Genomic DNA, 20,815 nt, shown 5'->3' with positions numbered 1-20,815 from the left:
GATTTTTATAAATCTAGAGACATTAAGGCGATTCTCTGGTAGATCCCAGAGATGTTGCAAGGTACTTCCTGGAAGGAAAAGATTTGATTTAAAAAAAGAAAATCCTGGGTTAAAGTTAACCAGGTTCTCTCAGAGCCTTTAATGTGCTAATGTTAATGTGCCTTACGATTACCTAAAGAGGATGTAGTCAATATCATTTCTTACACTTCCGTATTCTGTGGAACCCACTTTTTTGTTTTATTTATTGATTTACTGAAGTACAGTTGATTTACAGTGTTGTTAATTTCTGCTGTACAGCAAAGTGATTCAGTTATACATATATATATACATTCTTTTTCATATTCTTTTCCACTGTGGTTTATCACAGGATATTGAATATAGATAGCTCCCTGTGCTATACAGTAGGCCCTTGTTGTTTATCCATTCTGTATATACTAGACTGCATCTGCTAACCCCAAATTCCCACTCCATCCCTCCCCACTCCCCCGCCTCCCCCTCGGCAACCACAGGTCTGTTATCTATGTCTGTGAGTCTGTTTCTGTTTCGTAGTTAGTTTCATTTGTGTCATATTTTAGATTACATAACATGATATCATATGTCTTTCTGACTTACTTCAGTTAGTATGATAATCGCTAGGTCCCTCCTTGTCGCTGCAGATGGCATTACTTCACTCTTTTTTATGGCTTATTGGGTTGGCCAAAAAGTTCATTTGTGAAAAACCCACACAAACATTTTGGCCAGCCCAGTATATATGTACCACATCTTCTTTATCCATTCATCTGTCGATGGACATTTAGGTTGCTTCCAAGTCTTGGCTATTGTGAACAGTTGCTATGAACACAGGGGTGCATATATATCTTTTTGAAGTATAGCTTTGTCTGGATATATGCCCAGGAGTGGGATTGCTGGATCATATGGTAATTCTATTTTTAGTTTTCTGAGGAACCTCCATACAGTTTTCCATAGTGGCTGCACCAACTTACATTTCCACCAACAGTGTAGGAGGGGAACCCACTTTTTTAGTAGGGTCTCTTAAGGTACTAGTGCACATCAGAACACATTTTGGGCAGTGCTGCTTCAGGGAATTCCCACAGTAAAAGGTTAATGTTTCATCTCATCTTTTTAAACTGCTCTAAAATCTATCCTCCTTCAAATGGCCATTAAGAACTTCAAGTTAATCGGGTCAGCTCTCATTGCATGTTGTTTATAAGCATGGTTTTATTATTCAGGTGAGATGGGATAAAAATAAGATTTTTGTAATGAGAACATTTTATTTTAATTTTCACCATTTATATACAAACACAAGATAAAACACATCACAAAACTAACATTTTATAGTTAATATTTATAGGTGCATAGTTTCATGCTCACGTATTTAAGTATTATATGTATTAAATTTCACAATACATCAATATATTTAGAATCATTAAAAGACACCTGAAAATCTTATAATATATTATAGTAGATCACTCACAATTTTTCAACATCAGCAACAAAAACTTGGTGGCGATTTAGAAATAAGTGGCAGTCACTTGGGTGTGTTTAATTTAATTTAACACTTCAGATCTGAAGCCACAGTATCCACAGCACACAGAGACCCTGCTATCATATATTAGGTGGGAGGGAAGCACCGAGATGCTGAGTCGGGGCAGGTTCAGATGCGCCAATCGCTGCTGATGGAAGACTTCAAGACACACTGAAAACGCTGAGAAAATGTCATGACTGGGCACGTTGGAACTGAGCACTGGTACAGGGTGGTACATCTGTCAGCAGATCTCAGGAAACTGGGAGCAAAGATATTTCCTAGGCTTCAGGTTCGTAATCCTGATACCCTTCCTAATGACAGGAAAATCGGAAAGACAACACGAAGTTTTAGTATACGTGACCAGTGATCAGGGCTTTAGGGCAACAATGAGATGGGACATGGCTTGCCACTTTGAATAAAGGTTATAGTCTTAACAGTTCTGGAACTATTCTGCTACATCCAGTATCATTTTCTTCTTTTTAATAGTTTTGTCTTCCTGTCAAATATAAAGGTGAATTATTATTCTTGTGATCAGCGTTAGGGTGTCTGAACTCTACTTCCACATGCGCCATTTAATAATCATATGACCTCGTCCTGTAGGACACAGTAGCCGGTCTATCTTAGCTGGCTCTCATTTTCTTCAACTGAAGTGTTAGTTTCTTTCTAAGAAATCACCTGATTTGGTTCTACAACATTTAAAGGCAAGTCACATTTTCTCTCCTTTTACTTTCCCAGTTGGGAATATCATCTTCATCTGTGGCTTCAATTATTACTACTTCAAAGCTCCTTCTCTCTCCCTAGAACTTGGATAACATAGACAGTAAAAATATTGATGGTCTTAACCAAAGGGGCCAGATTAGTCCTCCTAAAAAACTCCTCTAATAATAGCAGAATCCTGCTTAAAAACATATTTCCAATAACTCAAGCTGCTTTCTGAATGAAGGACAAACTTAGATGGCCAGGCTTTTACAGTACTTTACAATTTGTCTTTGCCCCATCTCTGCATCCTTCATCTGTCACTCTTCTCAAACCTTGAACCACATTTAATTACTCACTGTGCCTCAGACATATCCACATGCACTCTCAGACATGTATGCCTCGGAGTTTTCCTTGTGTTAGAATGTCCTCCCTTCATTTTGGCCTATCATACCTCCCACCCCTTCCCACGCAGATCACTACGACCTCTGCTATAAAACTTCTCCCGACTGATCTAAAGAAATCTTGTAAAATGTTAACCTTTTCTGTGCATCGTGTATATTTTTGCCCCTGTGATGCCTGGTGCATAAAAGGCAGTCAATAATGTTTGTGAGGAGTATCATGAGGAATAAATGAAGGGATGCACTTGTATTTGTTTTTCAGACCTACTAGAGTGTAAACTCCTTGCATCCGGGTACTAGCAGTTACTCTTCCTGTATTTCTGTAGTGTTTATTAGCATTGTGCCATGTATAAAAAGACCCCCAAATATTGGTAAAATTAATTAGGCAAATAATTTAAACTCAGTTTCTGCAAATGGAATGATTATCAGTATGCCTTGTAATAATGCCATGAAGAAGAAGAATAACCTAACTGCAACACACTTTAACTCAGTTTTTAGTGGTGGTGTCTGGTTTCAATATCAGGGTAATATTGTTCCCACAGAATTGGTTAGGGCGTGCTCCCTCTTCTGTTTTTCTGGATGATAAGTTAATTGGCATTAATTGTAATTAGTGGTATTTTTTTCTTTTTTAAATGTTTGGTAAAATTCACCAGTGAAGCCATCTGGTCCTGGAATTCTCTCCTTGGCTGGGTTTTTTAATAATTCATTCTTTTTTAATTAGACATGTATTCAGATTTTCTATTTCTTCCTGAGTCAGTTTCATTCATCTAAAAGTATTTTCTAGTTTCTCTTGTGATACCTTTTCTAGTAAAGAAACTTACTTTCAAATTAAAGTATGCTGTTTAAAATGTTAGACTGATCCATTGCAAACTATGCATTTATCATATTTCTACTAATTTTTTTGAGTAACTTTTACTATGCAAACATCTCACTAGAAATGGATGGCAAATAATAATTACTACTTTTGGCATTTAGTTGATTTCTCTAACTTTCCATTTTGGCATTTGTTTTAGAAGGTAAAGTGTCTAGTAAAATAATTCTTCAATGTAGGGGCCAGCAATCTCTTTCTGTAAAAGGCCAGGCTGTAAATATTTTAGGTTGTGTGGGCCACATACTGTCTCTATCAGTGCTGTTGCCTTTTTTTTTTTTAACTCTTTACAAACTTAAAAGCCATTCACAGCTTGAAAGCTGTTCACACAATACATGTCCTGGATTTGGCTAACTTGTGCATCTAGAGAGTAAGTCATTCTCTTTAAGGACAAACATAAGGGAAATCTGACAGTGACAGATTTGGGTTACTGATTATTGGACCCAACTTGAACTCTTAAACTTTATTTTTGGAGTTTCACGTGTATAAACTCTTACCTCAGAAGGCATTTCATAAGCCTCATTGTCAGGATCCACAGGTGTATCTTCCAGAATTCCTTCCTGGGAGGCTCCTTCACTCTAATATTTAAATGAAAAGCATTCAAAGACTTTGAGGAGGTACCATTATTCACTTCTAAAAATCACAACCATATTTTGAAAAAAATCTTATATACAGTATGGAAGGGATGTAATAAAAATGGCACTCCTTAGTGTCACTGCTAGCATTCTAAACTATACAGTGCCTTTGGTAAAACATTGAGGCAACAGGTGTTATTAACACTAAAAATGTACAATTTTTTGGCCAAGTAATGCACCATTCGGGAAACAGTCCAAAGCTAGAGAACAAAGGTGTTTCTCACAGGATCAATGACAGCAGTAAAAATTGTTAACCTAAATGCTCAATGGATGGTGAAGAATTAGGAAAATTATCATTCAACAATTCAATAGATTATTAAAACATTACTATGACATAAAAATTATATAAAAAATAAGAACCTCTTTAGGATACAATGTTTAGCAGTATATAAATGTTGTTGTATATATTATGGATACAGCCTAGGTAGAATTCAGATACAAAGGTGAAACAGATTGGAGGAAGGCACAACAAAATATGAAAAGTACTTTTTGTTGGGTAGGTATGCATGTTATTTTTACCTTTTTGTAAGTTTTTAACTTATATATAACCATTTATAATGTAAAAGCATACATATTTTATACTTTATTTCTAATAACGGCAAAGAAACAAATTTAAAAAACAAATTTCAAGACTGAAACCATACATATTTGGCAGAAGAAAACGCAACTATTTGGTCAGTTTTCCAATTATCTCTCCTTAGGATACCACAAGTTCAACCGGTTGTGGTCATGGTTTTATTAGTGTTCTTCATTAAATACCTTTTGTTGCTTTGCATTTATTCCAGAAAAGGAATTGTAAAAAGAGGTGACTGAAAATTAAAAGAGCAGGGAGGCACTGTGAGCCTATATGAACTTGCTCCAAGATATCAAATAGTCCCTCAGTCAATGTGGCTTCTGTTTAAAACTATGCCTGATGTAAATAACATCTCCCCATGTCTTCATCTTGAAAATACAGGTAGGGAAAGGGATAAGGAAATGGATGACGGTGAGAAAACGTCAAACGAAAGCTCATTCTTACATGAGCTGGGCAGAGGAGCTTATAGGTCATCCACCTCTGCCTGACTCCTGTTTTATAAATTTTAAAAGTCCAAGTTAATTATAAATTAAATAAGATATAAACCATCCCCCAAATACCTGACTTCTAAACATGGAGTAAAGGTACTGTTTTCAGTGTTTCACCTCTTGGTTCATGTCAAGGACATAGGTTCTGCTGATTGGTGGTTAGACACCAGGGCTGTAATATCACAAGACTTGAGTTCAGATCCTAGCGTCTACGGATTCTAGATCTTTTGTGATGCTGAACAAGTTTCTTAAGCTTTCTCTAAGCATCACATAGCCTTAGTGATAAAATGGGGCAGCAATAACTTTTTTAAATTGGGAGGAGCCAATGACATCATTTCCTCTCATTAGTATTTAGATAACTTTTAGTGATAGTCAGGTATGAGGAAAATAAGGTAAATTTCCTGTTTCTTTGCATTTTAAGCTTTTAGGGATTTATTTTTCTAACCTAATTTGTTAAAAGATTTTGATATAGACTGGACAAGTAAATAGGTAGAACTGACTTGCTTTCTATCACAAATGAGGTGCTAAGACTGGTGAATGTTACTGGATATGTGTGTGTATGTGTATTTGGGTGTGTCTGTTGCATTCTTCAAAGGTCATCCAAGTAATGGTCAATGTTGCTGGTGAATTCTTTGGCTAGATTGATCATGTATTGGGATCAAGTAAAATCCATCCCTGTTAATTTTAAATAATGACTTACTTAGGTTGCAAGTACATAATAACTGCTATTTTAAAAAGTATACGTATTTCTGAGCATGTATTTACCTAATCTTTAAAACCATACTCCAGATATCTACAGTTTATAAAGTAAAATATGTATCACTTGTGGGTAAGGATTTGAGAAGCCACAGAGGAAATGCTAATATAATATGTAAAAAGAAGTCAAATAAGTGATGAGACAGAAAGTCAGCTACAGAAGTAAAGACACATAAATAAATGGGAAAGAGAGGAATCAAGTGAAATATAAATACCAGGATGGTCAATAAGTATCAACATGTCACAAGAAGACGCCTATACTTTCAGGCATCTTTACTCACTAAAGGAATAAATATGTGTTGCTTTCACAAGTTTGCTAGAATTTATGTGTTGTTCTCTGGTGAATGAGATTACTGATTTCATTAAGATACAAATACATTAATATTCATAAACTATCATTAAGGTTTTAACTGTATTATATGAAGTGGAAATAGCTCACAGACCTCCCATGAGGCAGGCTATCCTTAGCCACATCTTGCCAAGGAAATTTGGCTTCAGAGGTTTAGTCATTTGCTCAAACTAGCAGAGGTGACTCCAGACCCTGTGCCCTTAACCACTATCCGGAGCTTCTTCTCCAGAAGAATTTTGGCATTCAAAATGTTTTCTTTAACTAGCTATAGATTTCAGAAACTGAGAAATAGGACATTCTCTCACGTCCCTGACTATGCCTTGCCTATTCCTTTAAGACCCAGTTAAGAGTCTATTCCTGCTAAACAAAATTATCTTATAATTTGGTTGCTGAAACCCATCAAAGAAGTTTATTCAGAAGCACTGTATGCTCTGTGGGGCCATTATACCTTTCATACTATAAAAGTTTACCCAGAAGGAAAAAAACAAGAAGTATTAGTTAAAGCACAAGTGAGAACTGCCTTTGTTTATCAAAACATTGATGAATTCTCTAGTGTGTAGAAAGAAACCACCCCAAGGGCATGGCTAGAGAAACTAGTGAGGATTAAGGAAATGGTGGGGATGAAGTTGCAGAATAAAAGAAAATTACTCAAAATCCTTTAAGAACAGGGGAGTATGATATTCAATTTCCTATTTTTCTATCCAGTCTTGTGCTGCAATGTAATTTCACCATCCTACCATATCCTTCACACATAGCCTGTTGGCCCTAAATATTCACTAAAGTGCTACCCAGTGGTCAGAATAGGATGCTGCAGTATGAGGAAAGCACAGCATAGGTAAGGAGATGGATTTTATATATATAATGGAAGCAAGAAATTAGAACCAGAATCGACCAGGAAAAAATGCAATCACAGGAAAACCATCAAACATGTATCTTGCCTTTCCTGTACAAACTGTACCTTAGCACGTCATTGGATGCAATCAGCAAATTTTGGACTGTGGGAAATGATACAGGACAAATAACTACTTCAACAAGTAAACTGCAAGAAAAACAAAAGTTTGGGGAAACATATAGATTAAAGTGGACTTCAGAGAGCATTCGAAAATTACAACTTAAGAACCTTATTTCACTCTTATTGGGAATCCTGTTTTGAGAAAAGAGAAACAAATATGAGATGGGGGAATTTAAACACTGACTGGATATTTAATTAAAGAGTTCCTGTTTACTTTTAAAATGTGATATTACATTTGGGTTTTACTTAAAGAAAGTCCATAAACTAAAAAATAATAATCACATGTTTTCAGATCAAGTAAGATATCTAGGCATTGCTTGGAAATTATCCAGGTTTGGGTTGGGAGAAATGAATAGGTTGTAGAAGAAACAGGAGTCTATGTGGTGGTGATTGGTTGCATTTGAAGGGGAGAAAATGTGGCAGGTAGATTAATTTGAACTGAAGGCAGTCGAGGCCCAGCAGACTCAGGAAGAGCTTTTTACATCCTCCATAACTGCCTAAAAGAACGTAGATTAGAGGCCTGTACCAGAAAGAGAGCTTTCACCAGAGAGAACTTTTTGTTTACCTGAAAGCGTCATCTCTATGGCAGGGAAAACATCTGATTACCAAAGACCTGCTCATCTCACCTTCCTGTGAGTTGCCCTCCTCCCCTCGGAAGCTTGGGCCCCTATCCCGTTCTTCAGCTCAGGGTAGCATATAAACCTCAATTGCCCGACTGCCTTTGAGTTCCGTATCTTTGTGGGGCTCTCAAACGTATGAAATTAATTTGTTTTTCTCCTGTTAATCTGTCGTATGTCAGTTTAGTTACGAGACCAACCAAAGAGCGTAGAGGGAATGAAGGGAAAATCTGTCCTCCCCAGTAGTTTGGTGCCGAATGTGGGGCTCTCCTTTGGCTGGACGTTGCTTGTTCTGGGGTTGCTGCAGCTGAGAGATCCTGGAAGCTCTGGTAGAAGGTAAGAATTCTTACCACATCAGTCTCCTGGATCTCTGCCTGCAGGATCTGGTGGAAGCAAGAGTGGGGAGAATCCTTCTCCTTTTTCTAGATTTAGATTAGCAGGAGACACTATTTGTGTGAGTCAGTTCCTTTGGTATAGTGACTCTGGTAAAGATTTGTTATGAGTATTCTTGCTTTCTATTGATTCCTTTCCTCCTAGGTCATTGTTTTCTTTTGTCTTTTGTGTTGTTTGTCATAAGGAGGAAAATCATAGGGTTGAATACAGGCATAGGTCCTATAAGCTTGTTGTTTGAGCTGGGCTTACAGACTGGTGAGTTCATGATTCTCATGAGACTGGCATCTCTTTAGACAAGCTTTGCTGTGGTTCCCCTATGTTAAAGACGACAACAACAACAGAGGAGATGAAGGATTCTTTTTGTCTTGTTCAGCCCCATCTGCCTGTTTTAACTTCCCTTTCCTGTTAAGATCTGCAGAAAGCACTCTGTCCAGATCCCCAGGCCCAGGGTATAAAGATTCCTTGTGTAAATCATGAAAGCCAGGAGGTGAATTTAGCAGAATCACTTGCGATGGGTGGTAGGGCTGGCTTCGCTGCCCCTTACAACTCCTTGTACTTTTCCATCTACTTTTCTGATTACAAGACCCTGTAATCAGGTTCTGCCAGCTTCAGGCTTTCCTATGCAATGTCCCTCGCAAATGTTTTCTGGACCCCCAATGCAAGAATTCACGTCTGTGGATGGTGGTAGTTCTGTTAAATTACAAAACCCTTTTACCTCTACTTTCAGTTCCTACCAAATTTAGGGAGGAGTTAAAAAGATTAATGTACATTCACAATCCCACTTACAGCTGCCAAGGTGTGTTTTTCCCCTCCATAAAAATTATTTTGGATTATATATAATAAAGTTATGTTGTAGTTAACAGACAACACAGACAGCTCCTGGCGGCGGTGGGGTGGAGGGGAACTCTCACAGAAGAAGCAGAGGACCCAGGCCCTCCTGTAAATAATCAGGAAATGGATCAGTTTGAGGCCAATATTCAGGGGCCAATAGAAGCAGCAGTAGAGGTTTTTTCCTCCTGAAGTGAACTGGTCCAAGACTGAATTGTACATTCAGGAAAAGGAAAACATTTGAAGGCCTTCGTTAAAGACTTTATCCAGACTTTTAAAAGGCATACTGTGTTAAACCCTGAAGCTTCGTCTTCTTTGGAAATCTCCCTGATATAAGGAAGCAAATTAAAGATAATGTAGTTGGATGGGTGGGCCAGCCCCTTGACAGTGTTCAGGCTGCAACCCAATCTTTGAGGAATTAAAATCAACTGTCCTTATCTTGCAAACCTTTGCAAAACCAGAAATGCAGCTCTAGAAACAATTCAAAACACACCTATCTTTACCATCCCCCAAACCTCCCCAATTCATCTCAGAATGCTTGCACATATTGTAAAAACTCAGGACATTGGGACAGAAGTGTTCTAAAAAGAAGGAAAATAGTAATTACCCTAGACTTCTGATAATTATAGAGAAACATATTCCAAAACTCCTTGGAGACAATTCACATTCTTTCTTTGTCCCTTGAAGATGTAAATCTTCCATGTCTTTGAAATGTACACACCCCAAGGATATAACTAATAACACAGCCCACCATCCTCTGAGACTGAAGTAAACAAAAGGGGGTGGGGGGTGGGGGGAAAGGCTTTTTAAAATAAAACACAAACTGCTATAAAATTTCCCTTGCGGAAAATTTAATCCACGGCTTCCATAAGGTTACTTATTTCGGACAAATGAAAGCCCTTGCCACAAAAATTAGTAAAATGCTTTAGCCATTTGAGTGGTAACCTTCACTTGTTCCATCTTCCAGAGACACAATTTGGATTCAACTGTTATTTACGAGCTAATGAGTTGTACTGTTCTACCTGATTCTTGGCTAAAATTTAGGGTCCCTGTTGGTATCTGTGTGTTTATATATGTCTATGGATGTATGTTATGTATATCTGATATATTTCTACCTCTGGATGGTATTGCCAAAATTAGTTTGCCCAAAAAAAAAAAAAAAAAAAATTAACTGACTTTGTTTAACTGGCTTAAAGAAAAACAGGCACTTATCAATTTAAATATTTTTTAAACACTCTGAAGTATAATAGACACTAACCCCAATGCTTTTCAAGTTCATGTGGTCTGGGACAATCTTTGGTAAATAAAAGCTAGTTTAAGTTTGTTGGTTTAATTAAAATCGGCATGTCTTTAGAGTTTTCAGCATTAAATATAATTTATTCGACCTAGGTTTCCTAAAAGTCAAATAAGCTCATGTGTCTCTGTTACAGAATTTGTCAGAAAGAAAAATAACCTAAGATGATGGCTAGCTGCTTTAACGTCTCATGACATTTTATGAGTAATCTAAATATGATTGTTAAGAACAAGTGAATGAAATAATTTTAGGGGAGATAAAAATTTTAAGTGAACTTTTCAAAAATAATTATGGTTTTATGATATGTCTACTTAAATAGTTTTCTAAATCTCTTTGGTAATTTAGAGTTTTGCTGTGTTAAGTTAAAGGATGGAAATTCATTGAGGTCATTTCCAAATAAGATAAAATACAGAACATAGGTTTATCCACTTTTGGCTTCTTATTACAGAGAAACTAAAGATATTTAGATCTGTCAGTAAAATGTCTTGTGTCACATTAAAAAAAAATTGTACTATAAGAAAGCATATACTTCTAGAAATGATGAAATGTACTCTTAAATTTGCCAGTCTGTGGAATGATAGTGTGACAGTTCACAATTGCTTACTTAGTTTTCCCTAGATATTAAAGTTTCCAAGAGTTAAGAATTCTAATTAATATACATAATTGAAACTACTAGAAAGAAAAAACAACTCTGTATGCAAGGGAATAAGATGTGTTTTTGGCTAAGAAAAGGTATGAGGTATGGAGATATGTTTTTATTAAGAGAAAAAGACTAATTTTGTCCTAAAATAAAGTAATTCTTTCAGAATGAGAAAGCAGAAAATAAAAGACAAACTAAGTGGATATACAAAGCTGTATATGTATACAAAGCTGTATATGTATACAAAGCTGTATATGTATACAAAGCTGGGCAGAGAGGGAGGGAGGGAGGATAGGAAAAGAGAATTTTGCCTTGTGTAGTCAAACTGGCTAAAATTGAATGCATTTATTATAAATATTTAAAAAATAAGCTTTAATAACAATAGTTTACTTATATTTGTGTAAAACTGAAACTTAATTTTCTTTCATCTGCAAGAACAAGATTTTCTTAGACTAGTCTGCTCTTCATAAGATTGTGAGAGGTTAAAGATTCTGTATTTTATCAAAATAATGTATTGTGCTTCATGTTCTCTTTATCAAGTCTTTGATTACTTAAGAAAACAGTCTTCTCTATTAGAAGAACTCATTTTTTTTAACAATTATGTAACTTTCTATATCTGCCTGCAAAGTATTTTGTTGTCACTTTGGTTAAATGGATTGACTAAATATTGTACCACAATGACCTATGATCCTATTTGAATCCCCCAAATCAAATTCTAAATGAAATCTTTTTGTCCTTGAAATAATTGGGATTTTCAAGAGGGTCCCTGGAACATCTCAAAAGATTGGTTCTCTCACCTTATATTTAAAAAAAAAGAGAGAGATGTTAAACTAGTTAAGTTTATTTGATGTTAAATTACATGGCAAGTATTGTCAGGCAAGAAGTAATACTAACCCTTCTTTATGTTGTATTTCTATGGATGTATGTCATTAATATGTATTCCAGAAATTGTATAAAATTCCTAAAAATGATATGTATTGTTTTCAGTCACAATTCCGGTTATTATTTTAAGATGTTGTATGTCGGGCTTCCCTGGTGGTGCAGCGGTTGAGAGTCCGCCTGCCGATGCAGGGGACGCGGGTTCGTGCCCCGGTCTGGGAAGATCCCACATGCCGCGGAGCGGCTGGGCCCGTGAGCCATGGCCGCTGAGCCTCTGCGTCCGGAGCCTGTGCTCCGCAATGGGAGAGGCCACAACAGTGAGAGGCCCGCATACCACAAAAAAAAAAAAAAAAAAAAAGATGATGTATGTCACAAAAATAATCAAATTTCCTTATCAACTGCATTATAATGAACTCTCATCAAATCTTTAACTGTGACTTTTCTTTTGTCATTTACAGACAGTTACTCTTTTACTCTGATGCTCTGGAAAAGGTTGCTTGCAAAAGTGCTTCACCTTCAAGAAACTCCTGGAGAGGAATCTAACAAGTACAGGTTTTTGATAACTTTCTGATCATACCACTAAACTGGGTAAGAATTTGCATTAATCTAATGGAGAGACTGACGGCTTCATAAAACTGCTAACGAAAGATCAATATCAGTAAGAATTAATTACATGGGAGTGAATGACTGATGAGGATGAGAACAACTTTTATGACTTTTTGTTTGAAGTATTCTTGGTTCCTTGGTTTTGTTTTTCTAGATTTAAGGAAACCTTTTCTTTCTTTCTTAAGCTATTAGCAAGTTGGTAAATATACCTTTGTGAACAAAGATACAACAATTACTCTTTCTCACTATCTGATCCCTCCAGAATTTGGAGACTCTTAGTGAGTATTCTTATTTTCATGGCATTACAAGTATTTGCATAAGTTCAGTAGGAATCTGTCCTCATAACATGACACAATTGGAAACATTGGTTATACACCAAGGCTTTGACTGGAATGTCATATTTGAGAATGTGCATAGAGTCAGATATGACCAGACAGGTTTAAGGAACTAAGGTTGACTTTATGGAGCCCATAATGCCCCTTGAAAAACCAGCCTCGTACTTTCCTTACAGGGTTCCTGGAAGCCGTATCAGATGAGTAAGGAAAGTCACTTCCTGGCAGGTGCAGGAACCTCAAGGTATCTTGGGGACCTCCAGAGGAGAAGACTTACCCCGAATATATCGGTACTGCAGGCAAAGTCTGATGGTAAGTCCCTGGCTTGGCTGCCTAGCCTCCAGAGGCATTTAAAAGTTAAATCTGAGATTCCTTATGAAAGGTTCCAACAAAGCAGATTTAAAAGAGCCTATATGGTCAGCCACTATTCTTGTTGCACTTACGTAAATAATAAGGCCAAGTTTGTTGAAACTAGACTTAATTTGCAGAGACATTAGTCTTACCATGGTTATCTTTGGTAGAAATGAAGCTAACTGTAGAGAGAAACATCATGTCTCCTTAATATACCTTTGTGGATATCATATTCTAGTGCTGTTAACTGTCTTTGAGGTTTTGTTTTCTACCTGTAAACTGGACTGGGTCCTGAATTCTTCTAGTTTCCTGCAATATTTGGCTAAAACTCACCAAGCTAATAGTTCCAACTTTTACCCACTTCTTGACTTGGAATCACTATGAACAAAAACTGCTCTCCTCCTGAATCTCTGCAAACTAAATGTGAACAACTTGATATAAACTTCCCAGAAATCATCACAGCAGCTCATGTATAGACAGTCTTTATGCCTGTTGCTGTGTGGGCCCCTCAGAAAGTTTACCTGAACACCCAATGCCATCAGAAATATTCAAACTGCAAAAGATGTTTTGGCCCTGACAGCTAGAAATCTTCTTAACTGGCTGCCCTTAGGACTCAAACTGGGTTTACAGTCTGCTCCAAACATTAACCTTTGTTTTTCTTTTGCTTCCACAGAAATGCTTTTGTATTGCATATCTAATTGCTTGCACAATATAGGCCTAACTGTGGGAGCCCAATTGCATCACTGCCTTCTGAAATGAGACAACTCTTTAACGGAATGGACCTATTCTCAGGACTCAAGACACTGGTTCAGTGAGAGGAGCAATCTACCAGCTCAGCTTCTGGACTGTGAAACTTCTTGGAGAGGTTTTAAAGGTGGGACTGACGAGGAGCAGAATGTGCCACCCCAAAATGTGCTACTTTGGCAGGTAGATTATTTTAAGCTGAAAGCAATTAAGGCCCAGCAGTCTCAGAAGAGCTTTCTGCCCCTGCCCTTAACTGCCTAAAACAATTTAGACAGGGAGGGGAGGAGACAAGATGTGGACTAGAAGAACTTGAGCTCACCCCCTCTCACAAAAACAGCAAAATCACAACTAACTGCTCAACAACCAACCATCAACAAAGAAGACTGGAAACTACCAAAAAAAGATAGTCTACATCGAAAGATAAAGAAGAAGCCACAACAAGATGGTAGGAGCTTTCGTGATATAATCAAATCTCATACCTGCCAGTTGGGTGACCCACAAACTGGAAAATAACTATATCACAGAGGTTCTCCCACTGGAGTGAAGGTTCTCAGCCCCATGTCAGGCTCCCCATTCTGAGGGTCTGGAATCGGGAGGAGGAGCCCCCAGAGCATTTTGCTTTGAAGGCCAGAATGGCTTGAGTGCAGGAGCTCCACAGAACTGGGGGAAACAGAGACTCCACTCTTGGAGGGTGCACACAAGGTTTCACGTGCACTGGGACCCAGGGCGAAGCAGTGACTCCACAGGAGCCTGGGCCAGGCCTACCTGCGAGTCCTGGATACTCTCCTGGGGAGATGGGGGTCAACTGTGGCTCACTGTGGGTGCAGGGACACTGGTGGTGGAGGCCCCAGAGAATGATCATTGGCGTGAGCTCTCCTGGAGGTCACCATTTTGGCACCGAGACCCAGCCCCACTCAACAGTCTGCAGGCTCCACTGCTGGGACACCTCAGGCCAAACAACTAATAGGGTGGGAACACAGCCCCACCCATCAGCACACAGGCTGCCTAAAGTCATCCTGAGCCACAGCCACTTCCAACACACCACTTGACCCAGCCCTGCCCACCTGAGGGGCAAGACCCAATTCCACCCACCAGTGAGTAGGCACCAGAAGCAAGAGGAACTATGATCCTGCAGCCTAGAGAATGGAGACCACAAACACAGAAAGGTAGACAAAATGAGATGGTAGAGAAATATGCTCCAGACAAAGGAACAAGTTAAAACTAAGTGAAGTGGAGATAGGCAATCTACCTGAAAAAGAATTCAGAGTAGTAATAGTGAAGATGATCCAAGACCTTGGAAAAAGAATGGAGTCACAGACCAAGAAAATACAGGAAATGTTTAACACATTATTGACGACTGGGGGATTTTTACAGAAACTAATGCCTGTGGCTGTAATACATCTCTGGTCAAAAATGTGTTGACAAAGAGCTAGAAGATTTAAAGAACAAACAGAGATGAACAATATGATAACTGAAATGAAATGAAAAATACACTAGAAGATATCAACAGCAGAATAAATGAGGCAGAAGGACAAACAAGTGAGCTGGAAGAGATTGGTGGAAATCACTGCCATATGGTGCTGGCATGAAAACAGAAATATACATCAATGGAACAGGATAGAAAGCCCAGAAATAAACCCATGCACCTATGGTCAATTAATCTACAACAAAGGAGGCAAGAATATACAATGGAGAAAAGACAGTCTCTTCAGTAAGTGGTGCTGGGAAAACTGAACAGCAATATGTAAAAGAATGAAATTAGAACATTCTCTAACACCATACACAAAATAAACTCAAAATGGACTAAAGACTGAAATATAAGACCGGATAGTATAAAACTCATAGAGGAAAACATACGCAGAACACTCTTTGACATAAATCACAGCAATATCTTTTTGAATCCACCTCCTACAGTAATGAAAATAAAAACAAAAATGAACAAATGGGACCTAATTAAACTTAAAAGCTTTTGCACAGCATAAACAAAACGAAAAGATCAACCACAGAATGGGAGAAAATATTTGCAAATGAAGCGACTGACAAGGGATTAATCTCCAAAATATACAAACAGCTCATGCAGCTCAATATCAAAAAAAACCCAAAAAACCAAACAACCCAATCGAAAAATGGGCAGAAGGCCTAAACAGACATTTCTCCAAAGAAGACATACATATGGCCAATAGGCACATGAAAAGATGCTCAACAGAGCCAGTTATTAGAGAAATGCAAATCAAAACTACAGTGAGGTATCACCTCACGCTAGTCAGAATGGCCATCATCAAAAAGTATACAAATAATAAATGCTGGAGAGGATGTGCAGAAAAGGGAACCCTCCTACACTGTTGCTGGGAATGTAAGTTGGTACAGCCACTATGGAAAACAGTATGGAGGTTCCTCAGAAAACTAAAAATAGAATGACCATATGATCCAGCAATCCCACTCCTGGGTATATATCCAGACAAAACTATAATTGAAAAAGATACATGCACCCCTATCTATGTTCATAGCAGCACTACTTACAATAGCCAGGACATGAAACCAACCAAAACGTCCATCGACAGATGAATGGATAAAGAAGATGCGGTACTTATATACAATGGAATACTGCTCAGCCATAAAAAGAGAATGAAGTAATGCCATTTGCAGCAACGTGGATGCAACTAGAGATGATCATACTAAGTGACGTAAGTCAGAAAAAGAAAGACAAATACCACATGATATCACTGATATGTGGAATCTAAAATATGGCACAAATGAACCTATCTACAAAACAGAAACAGATTCACAGACATAGAGAACAGACTTGTAAGTGCCAAGGCAGGGTGGGGGAGGGATGGACTGGGAGATTGGGGTTAGTAGATGCAAAGTATTTCATATAGAATGGATAAACAACAAGGTCCTATTGTATAGCACAGGGAATTATATTCAATATCCTGGGATAAACCATAATGGTAAAGAATATAAAATAGAATGTATGTAACTGAGTCACTTTGCTGTACAGCAGAGATTAACACAACATAGTAAATTAACCATGCTTCAATTAAGAAAATAATAAATTAAAAAGTAATTTAAAAATACAATCCCATTTTAATTAAATGATACTTTTAAAGAAACCAGTCTTATATAGAAATATGTATTTAGAAGCTATTCATGCTCTACTTTGGATAATCTGTTAGCGTATTACTCATTTTCTTGCCTTTTGCTCTTCTAACTCTTTCCTTAGTCTTGGCAATCCCTTCAGAAAGAAAGAGGGAGAGAGAGGAAGATAAAGTGAACAGATGAAATGAGAAAAAGTTTGACTGTTTTTTTTTTTTTTTGCGGTACGCGGGCCTCTCACTGCTGTGGCCTCTCCCATTGCGGGGCACAGGCTCCGGACGCACAGGCCCAGCGGCCATGGCTCACGGGCCCAGCCACTCCGCAGCACGTGGGATCCTCCCGGACCGGGGCACAAACCCGCGTCCCCTGCATCGGCAGGCGGACTCTCAGCCACTGCGCCACCAGGGAAGCCCAAGTTTGACTGTTTTTAATAAAAGATTTGGGATTGGGGAAGAGAGTAAAGCTAATACATTAAATCTATTTTAGCATTATTTTTGGATGTTCTTTATCAGTATCCTTAAATCTAGTTTAAAATACATTCAGCCATAAATTATAAAATAGTCTATTAATTGGTCTATAAATCAGAAATCAGTGTGAAATCATTTTTTAGAAGAAATTTTCACTATATAGCAAAGAAATAGTATTCTAGCTGAAATCTTCACCCTTGGTAAGCATAACAAGTAGCTCAGTGACTGCCATATTTATGAAAGTGGCATATAATTAGCTGACTCACTTAATAAGACTTCACAGCAGAGCAAAAAAAGCTTTTCTCATGTTACTTAGATACAGACCTACTTGCAAATACTAATACACAGTAGGAGGTCTGGGAATAAAGTATTTTCAGTTTCCATGTTCAAAGATTAATCCTCCATTAATAAAATAATATTATATATGTCTAAATATATATTTATATTTGCTGATTATTTAAGTTTGCATGGATAGAATTCTTGAAGATCAGCCCCTTGGCTAGTGCTTGAATAAGATATCATCAAAGTGAAAGTAGGTCAGCCTGAGGAAGAGCTACTCTTCTGTTGCCAGTTCTTTCATCTTTGCAAATGCATTGATATTTGGAGGCAAGTCTTTAAAACTAGCAACTGGGGGAGGAATCAGTGGGGAGTGCAGGTTTTGACAAAGAGAGAGAGAGCGAGTCTGCTTTCATATCTTAGTGAACCTAGGGAAAGCTGAAAGGCTCCTGGGAAGGAGGAAATTCCTGTGAAGAGCATAGTGAACCAGCCTTCGGTGTCCGCTTTCAAAAACAAGTGGGAAACTGGTCTTAATACCTGACTGGGAGAAAATACTTCAGGCAAAACAAACTGCTCATACACGAAAAGGTGGACAGGACCCATAGGGCTCTGAAGCAGAGAGAGAAGGCAAGAGCGCCAAGACTGGTGCATGTGAAACGCAGAAAAGAAGCTTGAAGAATGAGCAAAGATCTGCCTTCTTCATCTAAGAGAGCAAAGATTAGGAAAAGCTGTAAGAAAGGCAGAGCAGGAACACAGTACGCTCATGCACAGGTGGTAACCTGAGGTTCCAGGAGTCTCCATGCTACTGGGAACAGATGCCAGTCCAGTGTGAAGGGCTTTCAAGATCTGGAAGGAAAACTCTTCCGGAGGATCTCAGCCTTCAAGTTGGAATATCTTTGTTTAGCATCTAAGATGGGATGCAGAGGGAACAATGCCCAATAGACCACAGTAGTCAATTTCAATAGGTGTTGCAGTTACTCTACCCTATCATTTCTACCATTAAGTTCATTTCACATTAGTTGTGGTTGTTTCTTTTGGTTACTTAGAAAAGCTTTCCTCTATCCTTGTCTCAACAAATCTGAGATAAAACGGACATTTACTTAGAGGACTATCAAGAAATATCATGGGCTGAGTATATCCTCAGAAGATCATTCAAATGAAGTATTGTTAAATGCTTAACTTTCCATCTTACTCTCACATGGAATAACAATAATAGGTAAGGTTTATTTAGTGTGTACTCTGTATTTGTACTGTTCCAAGAGTTTCAAATGCATTATTTCATTTTAAAAACCAACTAGAGGAGGAGCTCCAAGATGGCGGAAGAGTAAGACGCGGAGATCACCTTCCTCCCCACAGATACACCAGAAGTACACCTACACGTGGAACAACTCCTACAGAACACTTACTGAACGCTGGCAGAAGACCTCAGACCTCCCAAAAGGCAAGAAACTCCCCACGTACCTGGGTAGGGCAAAAGAAAAAAGAAAAAACAGAGACAAAAGAATAGGGACGGGGCCTGCACCAGTGGGAGGGAGCTGTGAAGGAGGAAAGGTTTCCACACGCTAGGAAGCCCCTTCACGGGCAGAGACGGCGGGTGGCAGAGGTGGAAAGCTTCGGCGCCACGGAGGAGAGCACAGCAACAGGGGTGCGGAGGGCAAAGCAGAGAGATGCCCACAAAGAGGATCGGTGCCGACCGGCACTCACCAGCCCGAGAGGCTTGTCTGCTCACCCGCCGGGGCGGGCGGGCGGGGCTGGGAGCTGAGGCTCGGGCTTTGGTTGGATCCCAGCACGGACCCCAGAGACGGGCATGAGACGCTAAGGCTGCTGCTGCTGCCACCAAGAAGCCTGTGTGCGAGCACAGGTCACTGTCCACACCCCCCTTCCGGGAGCCTGTGCAGCCCGCCACTGCCAGGGTCCCGGGATTCAGGGACAACTTCTATGGGAGAACGCATGGCGCGCCTCAGGCTCGTGCAACGTCATGCCGGCCTCTGCCGCCGCAGGCCCGCCCCGCATCCGTATCACTCCCTCCCTGCGGCCTGAGTGAGCCAGAGCCCCTGAATCAGCGGCTCCTTTAACCCCGTCCTGTCTGAGCAAAGAACAGACGCCCTCCCGCGACCTACACGCAGAGGCAGGGCCAAATCCAAAGCTGAGCCCCGGGAGCTGTGCGAACAAAGAAGAGAAAGGGAAATCTCTCCCAGCAGCCTCAGGAGCAGCGGATTAAATCCCCACAGTCAACTTGATGTACCCTGCATGTGTGGAATACCTGAATGGACAACGAATCATCCCAAATTGAGGAGGTGGACTGTGGGAGCAAAGATATATATATATTTTTCCCCTTTTTCTCTTTTTGTGTGTGTATGTGTTGCTTCTCTGTGTGATTTTGTCTGAATAGCTTTGCTTTTACCATTTGTCCTAGGGTTCTGTCCGTCCATTTTGTATTATCTTTTACTATAAAAATTGTTTTCTTAATAATTATTTTTTATTTTAATAACTTTATTTTATTTCATTTTATCCTCCTTCTTTCTTTCTATTTTTCCTCACTTTTATTCTGAGCCGTGTGGATGAAAGGCTCTTGGTGCTCCAGCCAGGCATCAGGGCTGTGCCTCTGAGGTGGGAGAGCCAACTTCAGGACACTGGTCCACAAGAGACGTCACAGCTCCACGTAATATCAAACAGCGAAAATCTCCCAGAGATCCCCATCTCAATGCCAAGAATCAACTTCACTCAACAGCCAGCAACCTACAGGGCTGGACACCCTATGCCAAACAACTAGCAAGACAAGAACACAGCGCCCTCCATTAGCAGAGAGGCTGCCTAAAATCATAATAAGGCCGCAGACACCCCAAAACACACCAGCAGACGTGGACCTGCCCACCAGAAAGACAAGATCCAGCCTCATTCCCCAGAACACAGACACTAGTCCCCTCCACCAGGAAGCCTACACAACCCACTGAACCAACCTTAGCCACTGGGGACAGACACCAAAAA

The 20,815-nt window shown here is 39.2% G+C and overlaps 1 protein-coding gene across 1 annotated transcript in view; it reads right to left on the bottom strand.

Moving 5' to 3' along the window:
* Positions 1-1,722: 1,722 nt before the first annotated feature.
* Positions 1,723-20,815, bottom strand: part of SNCA (synuclein alpha) — a 128,292-nt gene continuing 109,199 nt past the window's right edge. Inside the window, exons 5-6 of the mRNA XM_082838009.1 lie at positions 3,988-4,068; positions 1,723-1,836 (exon numbers count right to left, since the gene is read on the bottom strand). Of these exons, the coding sequence (XP_082694135.1) occupies positions 1,804-1,836; positions 3,988-4,068 (114 nt within the window). The 3' untranslated portion in view covers positions 1,723-1,803. The remainder of the gene's footprint in view (positions 1,837-3,987; positions 4,069-20,815) is intronic.

This window comes from Leucopleurus acutus, assembly GCF_964270905.1.
Source record: "Leucopleurus acutus genome assembly, chromosome: 4".
In the NCBI taxonomy this organism is placed as follows: domain Eukaryota; kingdom Metazoa; phylum Chordata; class Mammalia; order Artiodactyla; family Delphinidae; genus Leucopleurus; species Leucopleurus acutus.
The sequence above is the reverse complement of the archived record's forward strand: the minus strand, read 5'-3'. Positions and strand labels throughout refer to the sequence as shown.